Source organism: Labrus bergylta, chromosome 11, assembly GCF_963930695.1.
Source record: "Labrus bergylta chromosome 11, fLabBer1.1, whole genome shotgun sequence".
Taxonomy (NCBI): domain Eukaryota; kingdom Metazoa; phylum Chordata; class Actinopteri; order Labriformes; family Labridae; genus Labrus; species Labrus bergylta.
This window is the reverse complement of record NC_089205.1, coordinates 28,323,669-28,341,563: the sequence shown is the minus strand read 5'-3', so window position 1 is coordinate 28,341,563 and position 17,895 is coordinate 28,323,669. Positions and strand designations below refer to the sequence as shown.

Sequence of the window (17,895 nt, the reverse complement as noted above, 5' to 3'; positions counted from 1 at the left end):
GACACGTCAAAGAATGAAGAATTTTGTTTTTTCGATTTTGCTAAAGACAGTCAACCATCGGGATTCATTTTTTTGCGATACATTTTTTATTTAGAAATGTACAAAGACATTACATTTTATATTACAACTGTTTTTCCCCTTTACCCCCCCACCCACCCCCCTAGAGCACATACATGTATAAAAGTGCATATGTGAAAACATCAAGATCAGTCAAACATTCAAACATTCCCCCCACCCCATCCACCCTGTGGCGACCACGCATACATCCTCACTCCGGATCTCTCAAGGAAAACATTTCAGGTCAAGCACGCTGCACGCTGTCCTTAACTATATTGTAGGCTGCATCCCATGCTTTGAGGGTCTTAAGGCTGGCTCCATTCGGGCCACAGACCATTCCTTCTGAACAATTTCAAGAAGAGAGTTGGCCCAATGTTGCCAGGTCAAGGAATGTGGCGGTTGCCATCTTAATGCCAACATTTTCTTTGCTGCAGTGAGACCAGCCCATGAAATGCGCCTCTGCTGCAAAGACAAGTTTAAACCGGAATCATCATTAAGAAGGAGCAAAGTCAGTGAAAGTGGGATCTTAGCTTTAAGCATGTCACTTAGAGTTGAAGTTATTTGCTTCCAGAATGTGACCACATCGGGGCATTCCCAGTACATATGCATAAACAACCCCAGCACGCTGAGTGAACATAAGTCACAGTTGGGAGATGTAATAATCTTCATAGAGTGCCGTTTCCTAGGGGTGAGGTACATCCTATGAATTAATTTGTCATGTATTAATTGGTGATCAGGATTTTTAGATGTACCACACAGGTTTTCCCACACTGTGTTCCAGCTAACCATCGGGATTCTCGAGGACACATAAACAAAGTGACAATTAAAGCTAACGTCTACTTTTAAAGGCAGGGTTAGTAATTTTCTAAAACTAGCATGATTTTGAAAGTAGCATTCCCTCAGTGCTCCGTCTGCACCCCCTCCCCTCTATGCTCCCTCATAAGCCACGCCCCCTCACTTACATGCACAAGCTCCGTTGGACCAGAAGCGGACCTCAGCTCATGCTTTGAGTGTGGGCTCGTGCATGTGAGGGGTAGACAACGAGCAGGGAGACAGGAAGGCGTGTGATTGGTTCATCAGATTGGTACCTCGTGGCAGACATTGGTTGAAGTTTTTACAGACTTACAAACTGATACAGATGACGGATTTTCTTTGTTGCTTTTTCAGAGAACATGACTTATTAATTTCTGTCAGGACCTAAAGACAAGTTCAACCAAAATCTGAAAAAGTTTAACTGGAGGAAAATTACCAACCCTACCTTTAGGAGTAGTTTAGCTATTTGTTTTTCATAAGGTGGCACATCTTTTCTTAACATATGCCAAAAGAAGAGCTTCAAAATGTGACCATATGGACCCGGACTGGTCATGAGACAGCTGCATCACCAGGTTCAGAAACTACAACAATCAGGAACACTGGATTTATTTGCTGATTTTGTCGGTCATGGACAACACACGCTCTCTACAGAAGATTAGTAGATATTCTGTTGACTGCTGTGTAGAAAAAGTTTCAATAAATCAAGTTATTTAGGGCTTCATGTTCAAGTGTTAACTGACAAACTAAAACTAATTAAAGTTTAAACCAACACTTAAGATGGAGAGATTGCCAAAGAGATGCACAGAAATGATGAGGAGATGACAGCTGACGAGATTTAGACGAGATTATTTCTGTTGGAAATGTTCAAGGAGAAATCACATTTCATACGTTCTTGGAACAGGTCAAAGTCTTGAGATACTCGAGCGCTGACATCGACCACCACCTCTCCTTCACAAAGCATATTTAACTGAATCTCATTTCATCTAGTTTTATTACATTTTGAACGTCCTGTGTTTCCACATTTAGATTAAATGATGGCGTTTCCTCAGTATCTGTTCTTATCGAGTTATTTTTACCTTAGTTTTTGGATTGTGGGATAGGGGTGGGGGAGGGAGTCATGTTGTTGCTGTTGATGTAAAGCACTTTGGGACACATTTGTTGTATGAAAAGTGCTATGCAAATAAAGTTTGATTGATTGATTGATATTTGCTTCTATAAAAAAGCACAACAGTGGAGGCTGAAAGAGATGTCCTGTACCATCTCACACAGAGAGTCTAAATCATGAATGTGGACTTTGCCAAATGTTTTAACATGAAGTTTTTCATTGTCTTATACCTCAGACCAGGAAAACTTTTGCTGGTGTTGAGTCATCCATCTGGGAGGACACCAGCAGGAGGTTTTTTAATAAAGCAGACTGGAACACTGTTTACATTCAGATGGCATCTGTTCCAAGCTGATTTCTCAGAGGACCACTGATGAGACTTACTTCATCACACGCCAGCTAAATTAAAAAAATTGGCCAAGAATTGTCCCGATGGCAGATAACTGGAACTCTGTTTAAAAACGTAAAGATGAAAAAGTGGGAAATGATTAAAATGGTGTGCATCCATCATGTTTTCATATTAGTGTCTTTGGCCAGTTTTATACTTCAGTAGATTATACAGTAGAGTATTCTTCAGTTCTCTCATCCTCATTTCTCTGTGATTTAAGTGAGTGTAGAGTTTGCTCTTCATCCAGTTGGATTTAAAAGAGTCATTTCTGTTTCTTAAACCAACTCATAAATTAACACTAATTTTGAATTTTGCTAAAATGAGTGAAAATATATATGCATTGCATGGCTAGTTATGAGCAGTGATTTCAAATAGCAGAGGGAGCTGAGCCGGTCCATCTAAGTTCCAACCCTCACCTGTGGTCGTTAGCTCTATCAATCTTTATTTCTATAGCACATTTAAAACAACCTTAATTGACCAAAGTGCTTTACAAAAACACAATGTAAAAAAACAACAAATAAAATAACATATAGAATGAAACACAATAAAAACACAATAAATAGGAGCATGAATAGAAATTGCAAAATGTCAAGCTCAAATTGTATTAAAAGCCAAAGCAAAGAGGTGAGCTATAAGCAAAGATTTTGAAGTTTTTGATGGACTGAGCAGTTCTTATATTCACAGGTAGACTGTTCCACAGATTGGGAGCAGCCACAGCAAAAGCTCTGTCACCTCGGGGATTTTAGCCTGCACTTTGGAACATCCAAGAGCAGTGAGTAGTGAGCTGTGAGCGGTGGGTGTTGACCGAAAGAATGAGATTTTGGATACAAGGAAGGTAAATTAGTTTCCTTTGAAGGGCTACTGGGCTCAGCCTTGAGGTCAGGGTGAGGAGCTCAGACATCTGGAGGGAGCTCGGAGTAGAGTCTCTGCATCAAAAAGAGCCATGGTGAGGTGGTTCAGGCATCGGATCAGGTTGCTTCCTGGTCCCCTCTCCAGGGAGTTCTTCAGGGCATTTCAAACTGGGAGGAGACCCAGAGCTTGCCAAAGGGATAATTTATCCCTCCTGGTCAGGGGACGCCTGTGAATCTCCCAGGAGGAGCTGGAAATGTTGCTAGGGAGAGGGGGCGTCTAGGGCAACTTGCTTAGCCTGCTGCCACCAAGACCTGGTCCTGGATCAGCATAATGTAATGGATGGATGGATTTCAAATAGCCTCTCTTGCAAGCCAGCTATATCATAATCAAGAGAGTCTTGTTTCTTTTACAAGTTTAGAAAAAGTGAAATGTGCAGTATCTGTGGCGAGTAGACTCCACTCTGATCTCCTCATGAACTTGAAGGGTTATAGTGAGGCCGACAGCAGGATGGGATGAACCTGATGGAGTCTGGCAGTGTTGGTGGTGGAGGTCGGTGAGGAGTAGACTCCTGGAGAACTGTTGAGATGGATTGGAAGTGACGGGGTTGGAGAGGAGGGTCTCGGCTAGTTCTGGTTAGTTTACTTTAACAGTAAATGCCCAGAATGAGTTGATCACCAGAGCAGGAAGAGAGGGGGGGAGCTAAATCCCTTTCCAGAGTTTTTGTATTAGAGTTTTGAAAGAAACATCATGCGGCCATGATGCTTTTTATTTACATAACAGGAAGTTGACGTGAGGAGTCTTTGAGATGGAAGATCACAGGTGAACTACAAGATCACTGAGGAAGAAAGAGATCAATGAACAGGTTGATTTGTTGTTCATTTAGTGCCTGTTTTGATGTAATGTTGATAAAGTGATGGGATATACGTTCGGGAGGATGTATACTGTGTTTTATTTTTAAGTTAACCAGATGCTCTATGCGTTCCCTTGTCTGACTTCCTGTCCGGGTCGAGCTGCTCTCTTCAGCTTGACGCGTGATTTCTCTATCGAAAAATTGACTAATGTTATTATGACTACAGATGCCTTAATTGGTGTTTTCTGTTAGAGTAACAGTTTCTTTTCTTGTGTGTTGTTGTTTACTTCTTGTTTTAGTTTTTCTGCTGCTTGTGTATAATATCTAGTCTGACTTCCTGCACATTATTCCGTTTCCCGCCTTTTTTCCCAACACACCTGTGTCTCATCTGTAATTAGTCTTCCCTATAGACCAGCCCTCTCCAAGATTGTCATTGACTCCATCCTTGGGCATGACCAAAGGGGTGATAATGGATTTGTGAAATGTCTAAAAATGTAAATTCTAGTTGATTTTTTTTGGAAATTTTCCAAATCCAAAACAAAAAAACACCAGAGAATTGAAAAAAAAAAAAAACAAGTACTTTGAGTTTTCTGTTGTATCGTTCGTCACTAGAAGTATACTGATTCTTGGGTCATCCTTGGGTTTGCTCGCCCTGGATTTTATGGATTTGGCCTTGTTGAGTAAATAACATTTTCTTAGCAACTGTTTTTTTCTGAGTGTGGTTTTGAATTGTTACATTAATAGATTCAAGCATCCTTGAATCAACTGAGTCGTTGTCGTTGCTTTGAGTGCATCATGTTGAGCATAAACGTTTTAGATTTGGTATTTCATGCATGTCACAACCCCTACTTTCTAACTTACTATGTTGGGCAGGCAGAGTATCTCTTTAAAATGATTTACTGAACACTAAAGTACATCATCTGATGGGAATCTTCAGTCGAGTTGATTCTTCTTCGACTGACTGAAAGATGAAACAACTCCCGCCCTCTCTCATTATCTCTCCATGAACGGCAGACCGCTGGATTTCAATTCTTAGCCATTCTGCCCTGAAGATTATAAAGGGCTTTTTATTTAAACCAGACTCCACAGCGGGTCATTTTTGTTCGTTTTTATCAGAGACATCAGCTGCTGCAGTGAAATTATTCTAGTTCAGCGTTTGTACAGTGTACAGCGTTTGTCCCACTGTGACATCACAAGGAGAGCACATTTGAAACGGAGCATTTATCTCTGTGTAGTAAGACTTATGCAGACCACAAACAAAGGACTGGATGGGTTTATTTCACATTTTGTGGGTCAGTAGACTCTCAGGTTACCCACATATATGTTAAAAAAAAACACTGTACAAGTGGATTTTTCATCATATGTCCCCTTTAAAAACTCTTTTGTTTCCACGTCAACCGAAAATTCTGAGTAATGTTCTGTAAGACTGTGAGGGTTTTGCAACTGTATGTGTTTACATCATCTTACCTTCGTTATTTTATCTATCATGCTGTATGGTAGCACACTGGAGACGATACAGTTTCGTAAGATTTTTTAAATCGGATTGCTGTTGATAAAAGATCCCATGACGTTCACTTCATGTAAGTTCGTTGTTGGTTAGCATTAATATTCTCAATGTGAAGTTCTCCCTCTGTTTATCAACAGCACTGTGCTACAATGCACCCTGCAGCATCATCTGAACCTCACACACTGTGCATTAGCAGAGGACGTGAAACTCTGATGTATTTATGAGAGCACTGATTGGGTTACATGATATCCTTAGAACACATGGTGTTTAATATCAAACATGAGGAAATCTAATACATGCCCTTCTGCTCGGCTTCACTTTTCAGAACGTCAGGCTCCGTCTCCTGCAGTCTCTTCTCATCTTAAACAGACTTACAGATACAGTTTTAAACACAATGAGATGTTACAGATACACCAGACCAGGAACTTTTTGATGTTTCTTGTTCTTTATTTTACTGGAAATGTTTGACCCAGTCCCTTCAGATGACAGCAGGTGCAGGATAGAGAGAACATTTTGTGTATAATTCCATTAGAAAAGTGACACTTTCTCGTCTTATTTTAGACCGTGCAGGATTGACCTGTCACTTTTGAGTGGACTTTGGTTGCTCGCAGTGTACTCAGAGGAAGAGAGAGCGTGGAGAGCTAAAGTGGAACAAAGCCACAGAGACATGTGTGAAGATATTGTTGACTTTGATTCTCCATTTAATTCAGTTTGTCAGGATTACAAGCCGAGCAGAGTCTCATGCGTCTTCTGCTTTTTGTTTTGTTTGAGAAGCTCCAGATTCTTAACATTAATAACATTAATTCTTCTCAAATATGTGTTTATTCATAATATATCAAGGGGAGGGAATATTATTAAGTAAGTCCCCCTGTGTGCCTGGCATTGTTTCTGTAGGACACTTTGTGATTTTTGACTAGATTTATTTTTCACACAGTTATTCCAATCTTGTTGTTAAAGGAAGAATATGAGACTTTTTGATCCAGTAGATGTCGCCCCTGAGCACCAGCATGAAACCAAAACAAACTGCATGAATACATTGGCAACATTACCAAAATGATCCCAATCTATTTTGCGATTTAGACGGTGTAACCTCTTTCTCTCTGTCTCTTTCTCTCACTGCAGCTTTGGATTCAAAATATGACTGAAAATCAGTTTTGTATATTATATCTTTGGTGCTATCTATACCACCGATCATTAGATTAAGGGGATCGTATTGGTTTCAAACACATGGTATCAAAAAGTTTTGAAGTATCAAACATTTTGAGAACCTTACAGAGGGGTCAAATCAACCCGGAGAGGTCAAACTCCACGTTAAAGATATTCACACTGTGGTTATTTTTCTCTTCAGTCAATAAAATCATTTTCTTGCCTCAACATAAATTCCAAAACACTTTTTTCCTGCGGTGTGTGTCTCATCAGTACTGTGTGTCTGCATAGAACAGCGGTCTTCAAGTCCCAGTTCTGAATGGAATGACTTTTGGTAACATCTGACGTCTTGGACAGAGCTGTCCACGAGTCTCAGACACTTAGCTGTTCTGCACAATTCATCTTCACTTTCCTCAAACATCTTTTCCACTATCATAGCTGTTGACGGTGGCTTCTACTCCGGCTTGACAAACACCATCACCTCACAGAAGTCTTCTCCTTCCACAGAACTGAGTGAGTAAATCTCCACTCACAGTCTCGTTATTTAGTTATGAGCCTATCTGGACACACGGCTCGTCGTCTTTACTCTGCTATCATCAGAACACCGTGTGCTAAGAGGGCTGTTGTCACTTTCTTAGAAGTTAACAAATATCAAACTATTATTTCTATAATGTGCGAGTTTGATGCGACATTACACCGTGTCCTAGCAGCAGCTGTCATATCGCTGAGCGCACTTTTGTATGCTTACATGCTCGCTGTCCACACTGCATTAGTAACAGTAAGTATTTCATTCTTTGCTCTGTGGACTTCAGTTTCCCCTCGTAAACAGTGAGACATTTGGTGGTTTAATGCGCTCTCGTCTTTTGGTGTAATGTATCCGCTGACAGTCACTTACGCTGTTGTCGTAGCTGGGGATGTTGCACCTGTGTGGACAGGTGTTGAGAACTAGCATGCTTGCTTAAACACTTAAACAATGCATCTGATTCGTCCAATGTATCTGTGATGTCAATGCCAAAAAAACGTCTGTGTACCGCCTATTATTTGTTAATATTAGGCATATTTAGCTAGCATGTAATTAGCATTAATGCTAAGTTGAACTGTTGTAGCCTGTAACACATCGTGCATGGGAGTAAATGGTAAATGGACTTGAGCATCTAGTCTTCTGAATACTCAAAGCACTTTTACACCGCAGGTCACACCTACACACCTACGCAGCTGGAGCAATTCAAGGTTAAGTGTCTCCCCCAAGGACACAGAGACACAGAGATTACCTTTTTGAACATGCAACAGGTTCATCTTGGTGTTCTTGATTTGTACTTTGCCTGGTATTGTGCTGTCATTTATTTCTATTTTTTCTATTTTTTCTGTTCCATCTTTTCTTTTTTTATAAATATATAATTTAATTTGTGTGGATTTTAAATTCATGTTTGTATGAGTGGACCTCAGGAAGAGTAGTCGCTACTTAGGTAGAGGCAAATGGGGATCGAAATAAACAATAAACATCGGGCATGTTGCTGCAGAAGCTGGGGATCGAACCCTCGACAACTCTACCAACTGAGCCACAGCCGCCCTGAAATGTTACTTAGATAATGTCAACAGCGAGTAGGCCTACGTCTGTCTGTCTATCTATCTGTCTGTCTATCTGTCTGTCTGTCTGTCTGTACGGCCATACAGACTGTATGGGTGTGTCTTTTTTTAATCTGCAGCTGGAGTTAAAAAACTTCCCCGGTTATTCAGGGGCTTCCATCGAGAGAGCAGATCGAGAGGGCTGCGGAGGAGGAGGAGGAGGAGGAGGAGGAGGAGGAAGAGGAATTAAGCGGACATCGGAGAGGGAATTTGACACTGTGACGTGTCGGAGCCTGGACGGAGGATTACCACAGTCTCCAACCGTGGGGAGATTTTGTCTTCCCTCTAAAAATAGGCGACTTTGGTGCTCAGCCTGCTGCAGGTCTGCCCGCCCCCGCTCGGAGATGATAACGGAGATGCTGACTGGTTGAAAGACGAGCTTTCAGTCAGCGCCTCAGAATTTGTTCATTAAACTCCAAACTGCATTTCTCCAAGAAAAATGATTCCGGAGATCCTCGCTGGATTATTACAGTAGGGTTGTCTGTGGTGTGATTTGTTGGTGATCGGAGCTGGACACCGCCCGGACCCCTGCTACCGGACCGGGATTTCAGCTTCCAGCCCTTCTTGCTGACGGGAGGAAACTGCGCACATAACCGGAGTACGTTTGGATGGAAATTGTCTTATCTGGTAAAAAAAAAAGAATCACCTGGAGGAATAACTGCATGTTTTTTTGTTAACAGACCAGCCGTGCAGAGACCCACACGGATGCTTGAATAAGTGAGAAGGTTATTTGCACTCAAGGACACCCTCCGTGTTGGTGGTGGGTGTAGTTTCGTTGGGTTTTTGGAAGCACAGACCGGAGCTGCGCGCAGATTTCTCGCGGATTTAAAGGTATTTTGCCTCCCAACGTTACTTTTTCTTTGCATTGGATTTCCCTCTGGGGACTGTGCTCGAGTGAAACGGCACATTTACATGGATGGCACGAGCTCTTACGTCCCTGTTACTTTAACGGAGTCACGTTAATTGGGCTTTAGGGGGCTTTAGGGAGAGTAATAGTCCATGGGCCAGAGCCCAACATTTCACTTGTCGGTACCACTCAAGGTGGCAAAAGTTAGAGATGATTTTTGAAAATGTCCATGTCTGTAGATTATATTTTGATATGATAGACCTTCCTGAGTGGCAGCTGAGTCACAGTAATCGGCTCATGAAGAGACCCCCCCCCCCCCCAATTTACATGCATTTTAGACGCTGGTGCATATCCTGGTTTAGGCCCATGTTCAGGACATTTGTCAATGTTTAATACTATTGTGTTTGGTATCATTTTAAAGGGGACATTTTCTGCTTTCATTCAAGACCAATTGTGAATCTTTGTGTCATACATTGAGGTAACTGTGGCTCTTGAAATTATAAAAAACACACATTTTCCCCCAAACTTTCTCATTTAGCCCTGTGACATCTAAGAACATCAGGGACACAAAACACATAAACTGGAATACTTACAAGCCTCTAAGGATACAGGAAATGTATAATATGCCCATACTTTATCATTGTGAAACAATATTATGAGCCATAAATCAGAACAATGACTGGCAGAAATCTCTCACGTTTACCATCTCATTTCAGCTTGTAATGGAATGTGACGGGGCTAGAACAAGGCCAAATGTCATTTGTAACAGTTTACTCTGGAGGAGAGTCATTTTGTATCTTTAAAATAAATGTTTACTACGTTTTATAAAATAATTAAAAAATAAATAAACCAAATTAAAAAAATTAAGTACTTCGCTCACTCATACGGTGATTTTATAGGTACGCACTACTCACAGTACTTCCACTGTAAAAACGTTAATCTTCTTTGAAGCCCACCACTACCCAGCATCCAGCACATGACCTTTCTGCTTCAACCAGTACTTCTGTTCCAGCGTGTAAAGAAATTAGTGAACCTGCAAGCTAGCTAGCTAGCTCGAGATCTGTGATTGACCTGGGGAATGGAAGCAAAGCTATCTTTTGGAGGGTATCAGAATATGTTTTGTTGGCCAAGTATGTGTACACATATATGGCAATTGACTGTGGTTTACATTGCTCTCAGTCTTTAACATATAAATAGACAAACAGTTATGAAGAAGTTAAACAAATAATAGATATTGACAACGTAAGTGTCAATAACTTTACCCTCAACATACTGTATTGTTATTGTACATGATAAAAGGATTATCATAACATTTCAACTAATTTCCCAAGCTTTGATTTGCTGCACCACTAGCCTGTGCACATCAGTACAGCCTTAACAACACTAACTTGCTGAAGGCCTGACATACTGATTTGGATTGTTTAACAACCTGCATAGCATTAAGCATATACACCATAGACTGTAAATATTACTGGACGAAGCCTGAGTGACGTCACCCGTCTGTTCCTGCAGGGGGCTCTGGGGGCTCATCAGCAGCCGCCATGTTGGAAATCCTGTCTCACCCTAACTTTCAGTCAACCTAACGACAGACTGAGTGCTGGAGCTGAGGCGGGTTTTAAGCCTCTTGACAAATCGTTGCATCACGCCTACCTGTCAATCAGGTCAGCTACACGCCTAACTATGGATAATTGGTTGAGTTTTCATAAATGACGAGGCGGCTGCCGCCCACAGTCAGGTCTTCTGTCTTGGCTGCAGCAGCAGACCTGTCTGTTGGCAGCGGTGAGGACGAGGAGCCCGGACCGGTTCGAGCTGGGGCAGACTGGTGGTGTTGTTGCTCTCACTGTTTGCCTATGGACACAGAAATATAGGCTGATTCATGCTTCTTGTGGTCGGCGCTGTTGGGGCTGTGCAGATGGCCCGACCGCATTGTTACAAAATCTTTTTTGCTGTCTCAAGGTACAAAAAACATTGTTCTAAACTGGAACTGGGACACTGGGACACCCAGACAAATTCTTTTTTTGATGTGGACATATAAAGTCTGTTTTGTTTAAGATTTTCAATACTTTAATACTTGTTGATTCCACATGTTTTGAAATAATACAATCTATGTTGATTAAAAGGATCAAAACGTCAGCACTTCAGTCAGATTTTTCAGTTCCAAGACAGTGTGCAGGAGTTTACTTACTTACTGCTCAAGTGATAGTATTAAATGGGTATTGATATTGTTTGAGTTTTACTAGTATCATACCAACGTTTGAAATTATGATACTGTGACAAGCCTTGTTTTGTCTTACTTTGCCCACAGTTTTGACCCATTATTATTGAAATGGTTTATTTTATTATTATTTATTTATTCAGAAAAGCTGAATAATGTTGCTTAGTTTTCTCGCTTTTTTTTTTATTTGATTATTTAAAAAATAAATAGAGACAGTTCACATTAATGAACATACACATGTAAATATGCCATATTGTAGCCATAGTCTAAAAAAGAGAAAAAAGTTGATTTCGCTGCCTTCCGGTTCCACCAAAACGCCTTCCGTTTTCAAGTGAAATGCTCTCACACACACACACACACACACACACACACACACACACACACACACACACACTCTGTTACCTCACACATAGACGAAGGCTTCTCTCACACACACACACACACACACACACACACACACACACACACACACACACACACACACACACACACACACACTGTTACCTCACACATAGACGAAGGCTTCTCTCACACACACACACACACACACACACACACACACACACACACACACACACACACACACACACACACACACACACACACACTGTTACCTCACACATAGACGAAGGCTTCTCTCACACACACACGCCCACCCACGCACGCTTTTCGTAGCTTTCAGTCACGTGACCCGCGCGGAGGCCTGGAGGGCAACAGGAGCGGAGTAATGGCGGCTCCCATAGGAAACTATGTGGATCTCCAGCACAGGCTCGTAAATTTTCCATATTTACAGGACGACGCTCATTTAGATCACCTGACAACCGCAGAAAAACAGAGATATGAAGATAAACTCAGAGTTTTGGGCACTTGCAATCCTTTTACTGCATCCGCAAAACTTTTTTTTAACTAGTTATCGTTAGCTAACGGTAGGGTCAGGATCGGTGTCAGTTGTCACTTTTAGGCAGTGTTTTCGGGCATGAATGACAGTCAAATGAATGACAGTATTTCAATAAATGAAATACATTAATCAAAAACGTTTTCTAATGTCAGGTAAACCATTCCTACAGCCTAAATGAACCACCGCTGACAGTCTGGTCTGTTCACACATAGGTGCTTTACTCGACTCTTTGTTGGCAGCTGTGAACAAACTGAATGGCACTGCATGCACCGATGAGGCTTGTGTATGGAACGAGCCTAGTTTGGCAGCCATAAGAAGAGTATGGTATGCAGAAGGGAGCCAGATATCTTTCACAAAGGCTCAGAGAAAGAGATGTAATGATAGGTGTGTTGACCTCCCCCCAGATGAATGCACATCATTCTACAATATGTTACCAACAGAGACTGAACAGAAACCAATCAAAAGCTCTATTATGTCTGTTGTACCTGGCCATGCACAGATGTTCATACCTCAGGCAGCACAACTGAATATTCCTACATCCCTAACCAAGATTTACAAGCCCCACAACAGGCCACTCTCACAGGAGGAACTGCAGGCAATGAGTGAAGGGGTCTTTAGAGGGTTGAGTGTATCAGAAGAACAGGTACATCTTATATACATCGGTCAGAAAATGTTACGCCATGCATGTCAATAATGTCCCAGACACAAGTTAGGAAGATAGGTCTAGTGCAGAACAGAACAGTTCTCGACAGTTCTCATCACTATTTAAAACATTTACATAGAAAACATGTTGTTTAATCTCATCCGATTCCAGTGCTCTACCATAGAAAGGGAGAAAAGGCTCCAATCAAAATGTGCCTCGTGGTTTGACCTGAAGGCAGGAAGAGTGACTGCATCAAACATCCGAGAAGCCTGCTACACCGACCCAAACAAACCAGCAGTATCTCTGCTAAAGAAATGGTGTCATCATGTGGCCTTCAAGATGACGAACAACACACCACAGTCTCTCAGGTATTCACATCCATTTTACAATAGAAGCAATCAAAAAGTCAAACAATGCCTCAAATCTCCATGAAGACCAACTGCATTACACTTTCCTAGATTTCCTTTTTCTTTTTCCAAGAGGCAATCTCAAACTGACAGAGTGCAATTCAAAACTGTTGCTATGAAAATGAGGTGCACATAGATTTATGGCATTTTAAGGCTGCACAAAAAGTGTTTCTGTATGTTGCTGTAGTTTCCCTTTTCATAATTTTTGAGTTTTACACCCTCTTACCTTATTACCTTGCTGAGAAAATACAAATGATCAGAATAAGTTACATTTTAATTTCATTTTGACTAATGCCTCATTGAGTAATTATACTGAGCATCTTATCGTTTAAAACTTAAAGTGTACATTTTTTTTTCTGTTTGTAGGTGAGACATTGAACATGAAGAACAGGTCGTTCAGGAGTATATCAACATGAAGGAGAGCCACCACACCAGCCTCACTATCAGGCAGGTCGGACTTGTCATAAATCCTATATACCCATGGTTAGGGGCATCTGTTACAGCCTCTGAGCTTTGTAAAACTCTGCTAACTTACCGGCTCTTATCCACCTGCGTAAAACTACTTTGTTACGTGGTGATTTTTTATCGATGTAGTAAGCCAAGTATTGATAATTTATTTAAAGAGCTCGACCAGTGCTCAGGTGGTGTTGTTTAATCATAGCACAGACTGCAGAAGAGCAGGTTAACCCATAAATAATATATTTATAAATACAATAACACGAGAAACGTAAAGATGTGTGCATTTCTGAATCATGTTAGATTTTAAAGCTAAATTTGCTTTTTTTCTGTCTCTTTTTTTCAGAGTACATCACAGCAGATTACACAGACAACAAGCTCCAGTATCCCAACGAGTGTACCAAGGTTCCATGATGAGGTTGGGTGGCAGACAGACTCCCCACAAGTCTCAGAGGCCACACAGACATACCTACCTCCAAACGGGGTCATCAGTCCACACACAGTGGGTCTGGGGTACACTAAGGGACAAGCAAAGGTACGCACACACACCTAAAAAATTGTCCAACTGCTGAAATCTGAGCTAAAATATCAGAAAAATTTGATTTCATTGTTTAATTGTGGATTTTAGCTTTTTATATTGTAGCTTGTTGCTTTCTGTGATGCATTACAACGCAAAGACCTGTCGCCCCGACCTCTGTGGTGATGAAGTCTTTTGAGCGCTGAAGTAGCAAAAACTCAAAAATCAGGTTTGTCCTGTAACCTCTCCAATATTTTCTTGTTTTTAACACTTTGGAAGAAACGGAAACAGTCCATCAAACGCGCAGACTTGATCCGAAAATAAATCCAGTGAGAGTTGATTCTTAAAGTTGCTGATAGTTTTATTGCAAATCAAAGTAAACCAAAAAGTATGTGTAGTGTCTCCAATGACCTAAATGTAATTCCGATAATTAAACTCGACTGCTGAGCCTGCGGTCAATGACGGTATGCGCCGTGACCCGTCTTCCTCCAAGGTGCGCTCTGCACTCCCACTTATAGATGCGCCACTCTGCCTATGGAGGGCGCACACACAAAATGAATTACAAATTAAATGCAAATACAATAAACTTAATATGTAATATCTTCTTATACTGTATTATTTAAGTTGTTTCTAGTTCTGCTTTATTTCCTTGTTAATTGTTTAGCACCAATACACCAAGTCAAATTCCTTCTATGTGTAAATGTACTTTGCAATAAACCCAGATTCTGATTCTGATACTGAAATGCTGAACGTGATGAAGATAAAACCTTTACAGGACAGCCGGTCGATAAGGTGGCATTTCTTAAATCCCCCAAAAAACAAGACACAACATACAGTAGTTTTATGTAGTAGTATTTTTTTTTTTTTAAAGCCAAAATCACAAACAATTTTGAAATACCTTTTATAAATACCTATTTAAATATACCTTCAAAGTCTTTGTAAAAGTTTCCAAATAACAGATGAGTGTGAAAAATGAGCAATAACCAAACATTATGAAATAGATTTTTGTTCTTGAATTACTTTTTTCCAGGATATGTTGGGGACTTGATGGCACTGGTGTTGGAGGAGATGTTTCAGGAACCAGAACCATTCATGGAGGAGCTGCAGAAAATTCCTGTCTCTCAAAAGAAGGAGGGGTGGCTCGACACGTGTCCAGGTGTAGTCAAGGGGCGGGCCGAAGCCAACATACTGTCCAGTCGGGTCAGGAAACTCAGGACGAATCCTCAGGACGACACACGACAGGATCACCACTCCAACCCCTGCCAAGTGTCTGCACACCCTGTATGAGACAATATAGCTGGACGTTAATATGTTACGTATAGTTCTACACATTTAAATGTTTTTTTAACCTTAGCTGAGAATAAAGAACTTTCAACAAATGATTTTCTCACTTCTTTACTTTTATTCTTCTGAAACAGTGAAACTGTTTGATTAGAATGAATTTGATTGAAGATGTAAATCATTATTTATAATGAACATACTCTTCTGCAGTTCTCCGTGATGTTCTCCTCTGAAGATGTTGTGGATGTTTTGAAGTGTAAGTGTGTTTAAACAGTCCTGGATGTTTTTGGTAAAAGGAACAGGCAGCGGATTCATTCTCCTGATGAAAGAAGAAGATACTGATTCAAATGAAATAATGTTCAATAAGAGGGAAATAATGACAGAGGAGGAAACATTATTGCACGAGATATTGATCCAAGAAACATGTGATTATCACCTGGGCTTCTGTATTCAAAGTAAGTCAGTCTATGATGTCATTGATACTTACAATTGTTCATTGAATTTTTAATCACATCAAGGGCACGATTTACAATGCAGAAAAAGGTGAGTGGTTGCAATATACAACGTACAGTACTAATGTAAATTTATAAAAAAAATGTACAGAAGACATTTGAACGTACTCTAGCAGTCACATAAATATATGAACCCATAAAAAGGCATAATATGACCCCTTTAAATCAGATACTATTATTTTTCTACACACGGGTAGTTGAACTTAAAACTACTTGCCATAAATCGGCCTAATGGTGCATTAAAGATAACGATTAAAATAACATCCTGTTGTTCTTCCTATGCCTGAAATCATAACTGTACCTATCCTGTTTTCACCTCCAAATACTACAGAACAATTCCTCACCACGCTCATTAAAGTCTTTATCTGTGATTTTTCACACTTAAATGTAGAAATCAAGTATCTCCTCTGAAAATAACTCTGTGAGTCATGACTGTCTACAATGGGTGTAACACCCGAGTCCCACTGTCTGTGATGTTTTCAGAGTTTTCAGAGTCCTATCTTCACTTTGTTTACATCGCCGGGACGGCCGGCTGACTCCTCCCCTCGTGTATAAAAGTTGTTTAATTGAGGGACTAGAGAAAAGAAGAATAACATACTGTACTCACTGCTTAACTGTGTTTCTAGATCACGCTCATTTCAGGTCAATTTACATGCAGTGTGAAGATACCAGCATCATAAAGATCGCTAGCATTAGCATGCTAACACAACAATGCAGCGCGAGTTGTTTTGGTTTCATGCTGGTGCTCAAGGGCGACATCTGCTGGATCAAAAATCACATATAAAGCCTTTAACTTATCATCAATAAGCAGTAATTAGGAAGTTACTGAGGGGAAAACTCTTCATTAATGACATATGAGCTATAGACTATGGTCATGTATCTTAAGGTCTAATAACAGTAAATAAGCAGCCAGTATGCTACAAGTTAGCATGCTAATTAGCATGTCCACCTCTGGGTGTGTCCCCCTCCAGGACCTGGCCTCGTCCCTGAAGATCCCCTTCCTGGAGACGAGTGCTAAGAGCGCCGACAACGTGGAGAAGGCTTTCCTCACCATGGCTTCTGAGATACACAAACGTGTGGCCAGCGAGGGAGGGGGGATGCAGGGGGACGCCAAAGAGGCCAGATCCCAGAGCGCCAAGATCAACAGCGCCCCCCTGTGGCTGGGAGGAGACAAACAGACGAAGGAGTCAAATAACTGCTGCTGAGCGGGCGATTAACACCGTGCTGACATGAAACATATCTGTTCTTTTTTTTTAAATGGGAGTTCAGTCGTTGTAAACACACACACACACACACACACACACACACACACACACACACACACACACACACACACACACACACCTGCATACTCTCAGGACTTTGTGAATGTGTTCTGGAAAAACCTGCATGTTTATAGATTTGCTCTTTAATGTAAAATATGACTTTTCTGGATGAAATGATTTTAGGCTGGTTAGATTATATTTTGAGCTTCATATTTTTGAATCCAACACACGATGATGTTCCTGTTTTATTAAAGACCAGAGAAAATCAGACTTTCTTTGAAACAGCAAAGTGAAGTGGACTTTAAAGTGGTCGTATGAAATACCAATATTTGAATAAAAAGGTGTGCAAATAAAAAAAAATGTCTTCCAACTATAATGCATCCTGAGAGACTCATTATTATTTCCTTCAGAGATGATTTACTGAATTTCCCCGATGCTGTTGCGGTTTGCTGATTTGTTAATATCAATAAAGATGAAAGGATTCTGAAATGATGGTGAGAACTATTAGAGGAG

The 17,895-nt window shown here is 40.8% G+C and overlaps 1 protein-coding gene across 6 annotated transcripts; it reads left to right on the top strand.

Moving 5' to 3' along the window:
* Positions 1–8,496: 8,496 nt before the first annotated feature.
* LOC114922074 (uncharacterized) lies at positions 8,497–17,461 on the top strand. 6 transcript variants are annotated; one of them, XM_065960655.1, is made up of 6 exons: positions 8,497–9,172; positions 13,116–13,312; positions 13,718–13,798; positions 14,154–14,342; positions 15,355–15,605; positions 17,089–17,461. In XM_065960655.1, the coding sequence occupies exons 5-6, from the start codon at positions 15,372–15,374 to the stop codon at positions 17,320–17,322; spliced, it is 468 nt and encodes a 155-aa protein (XP_065816727.1). In that variant the 5' UTR covers positions 8,497–9,172; positions 13,116–13,312; positions 13,718–13,798; positions 14,154–14,342; positions 15,355–15,371; the 3' UTR covers positions 17,323–17,461. The 6 variants fall into 6 exon arrangements, 3 of the variants coding, with proteins under 3 accessions (XP_065816727.1, XP_065816728.1, XP_065816729.1); XM_065960656.1 differs by having other exon boundaries at positions 13,718–13,802; XR_010667162.1 differs by lacking the exon at positions 17,089–17,461 and having other exon boundaries at positions 8,517–8,939; positions 9,022–9,172; positions 15,355–15,657.
* Positions 17,462–17,895: the final 434 nt, after the last annotated feature.

Coding starts and splice junctions, on each gene's coding strand:
- LOC114922074 (XM_065960657.1), top strand. CDS start 15,372: ATGGCACTGGTGTTGGAGGAGATGTTTCAGGAACCAGAACCATTCATG. Junction 15,606..17,088: donor GCCAAGTGTCTGCACACCCT/GTATGAGACAAT, acceptor GTCCCCCTCCAG/GACCTGGCCTCGTCCCTGAA.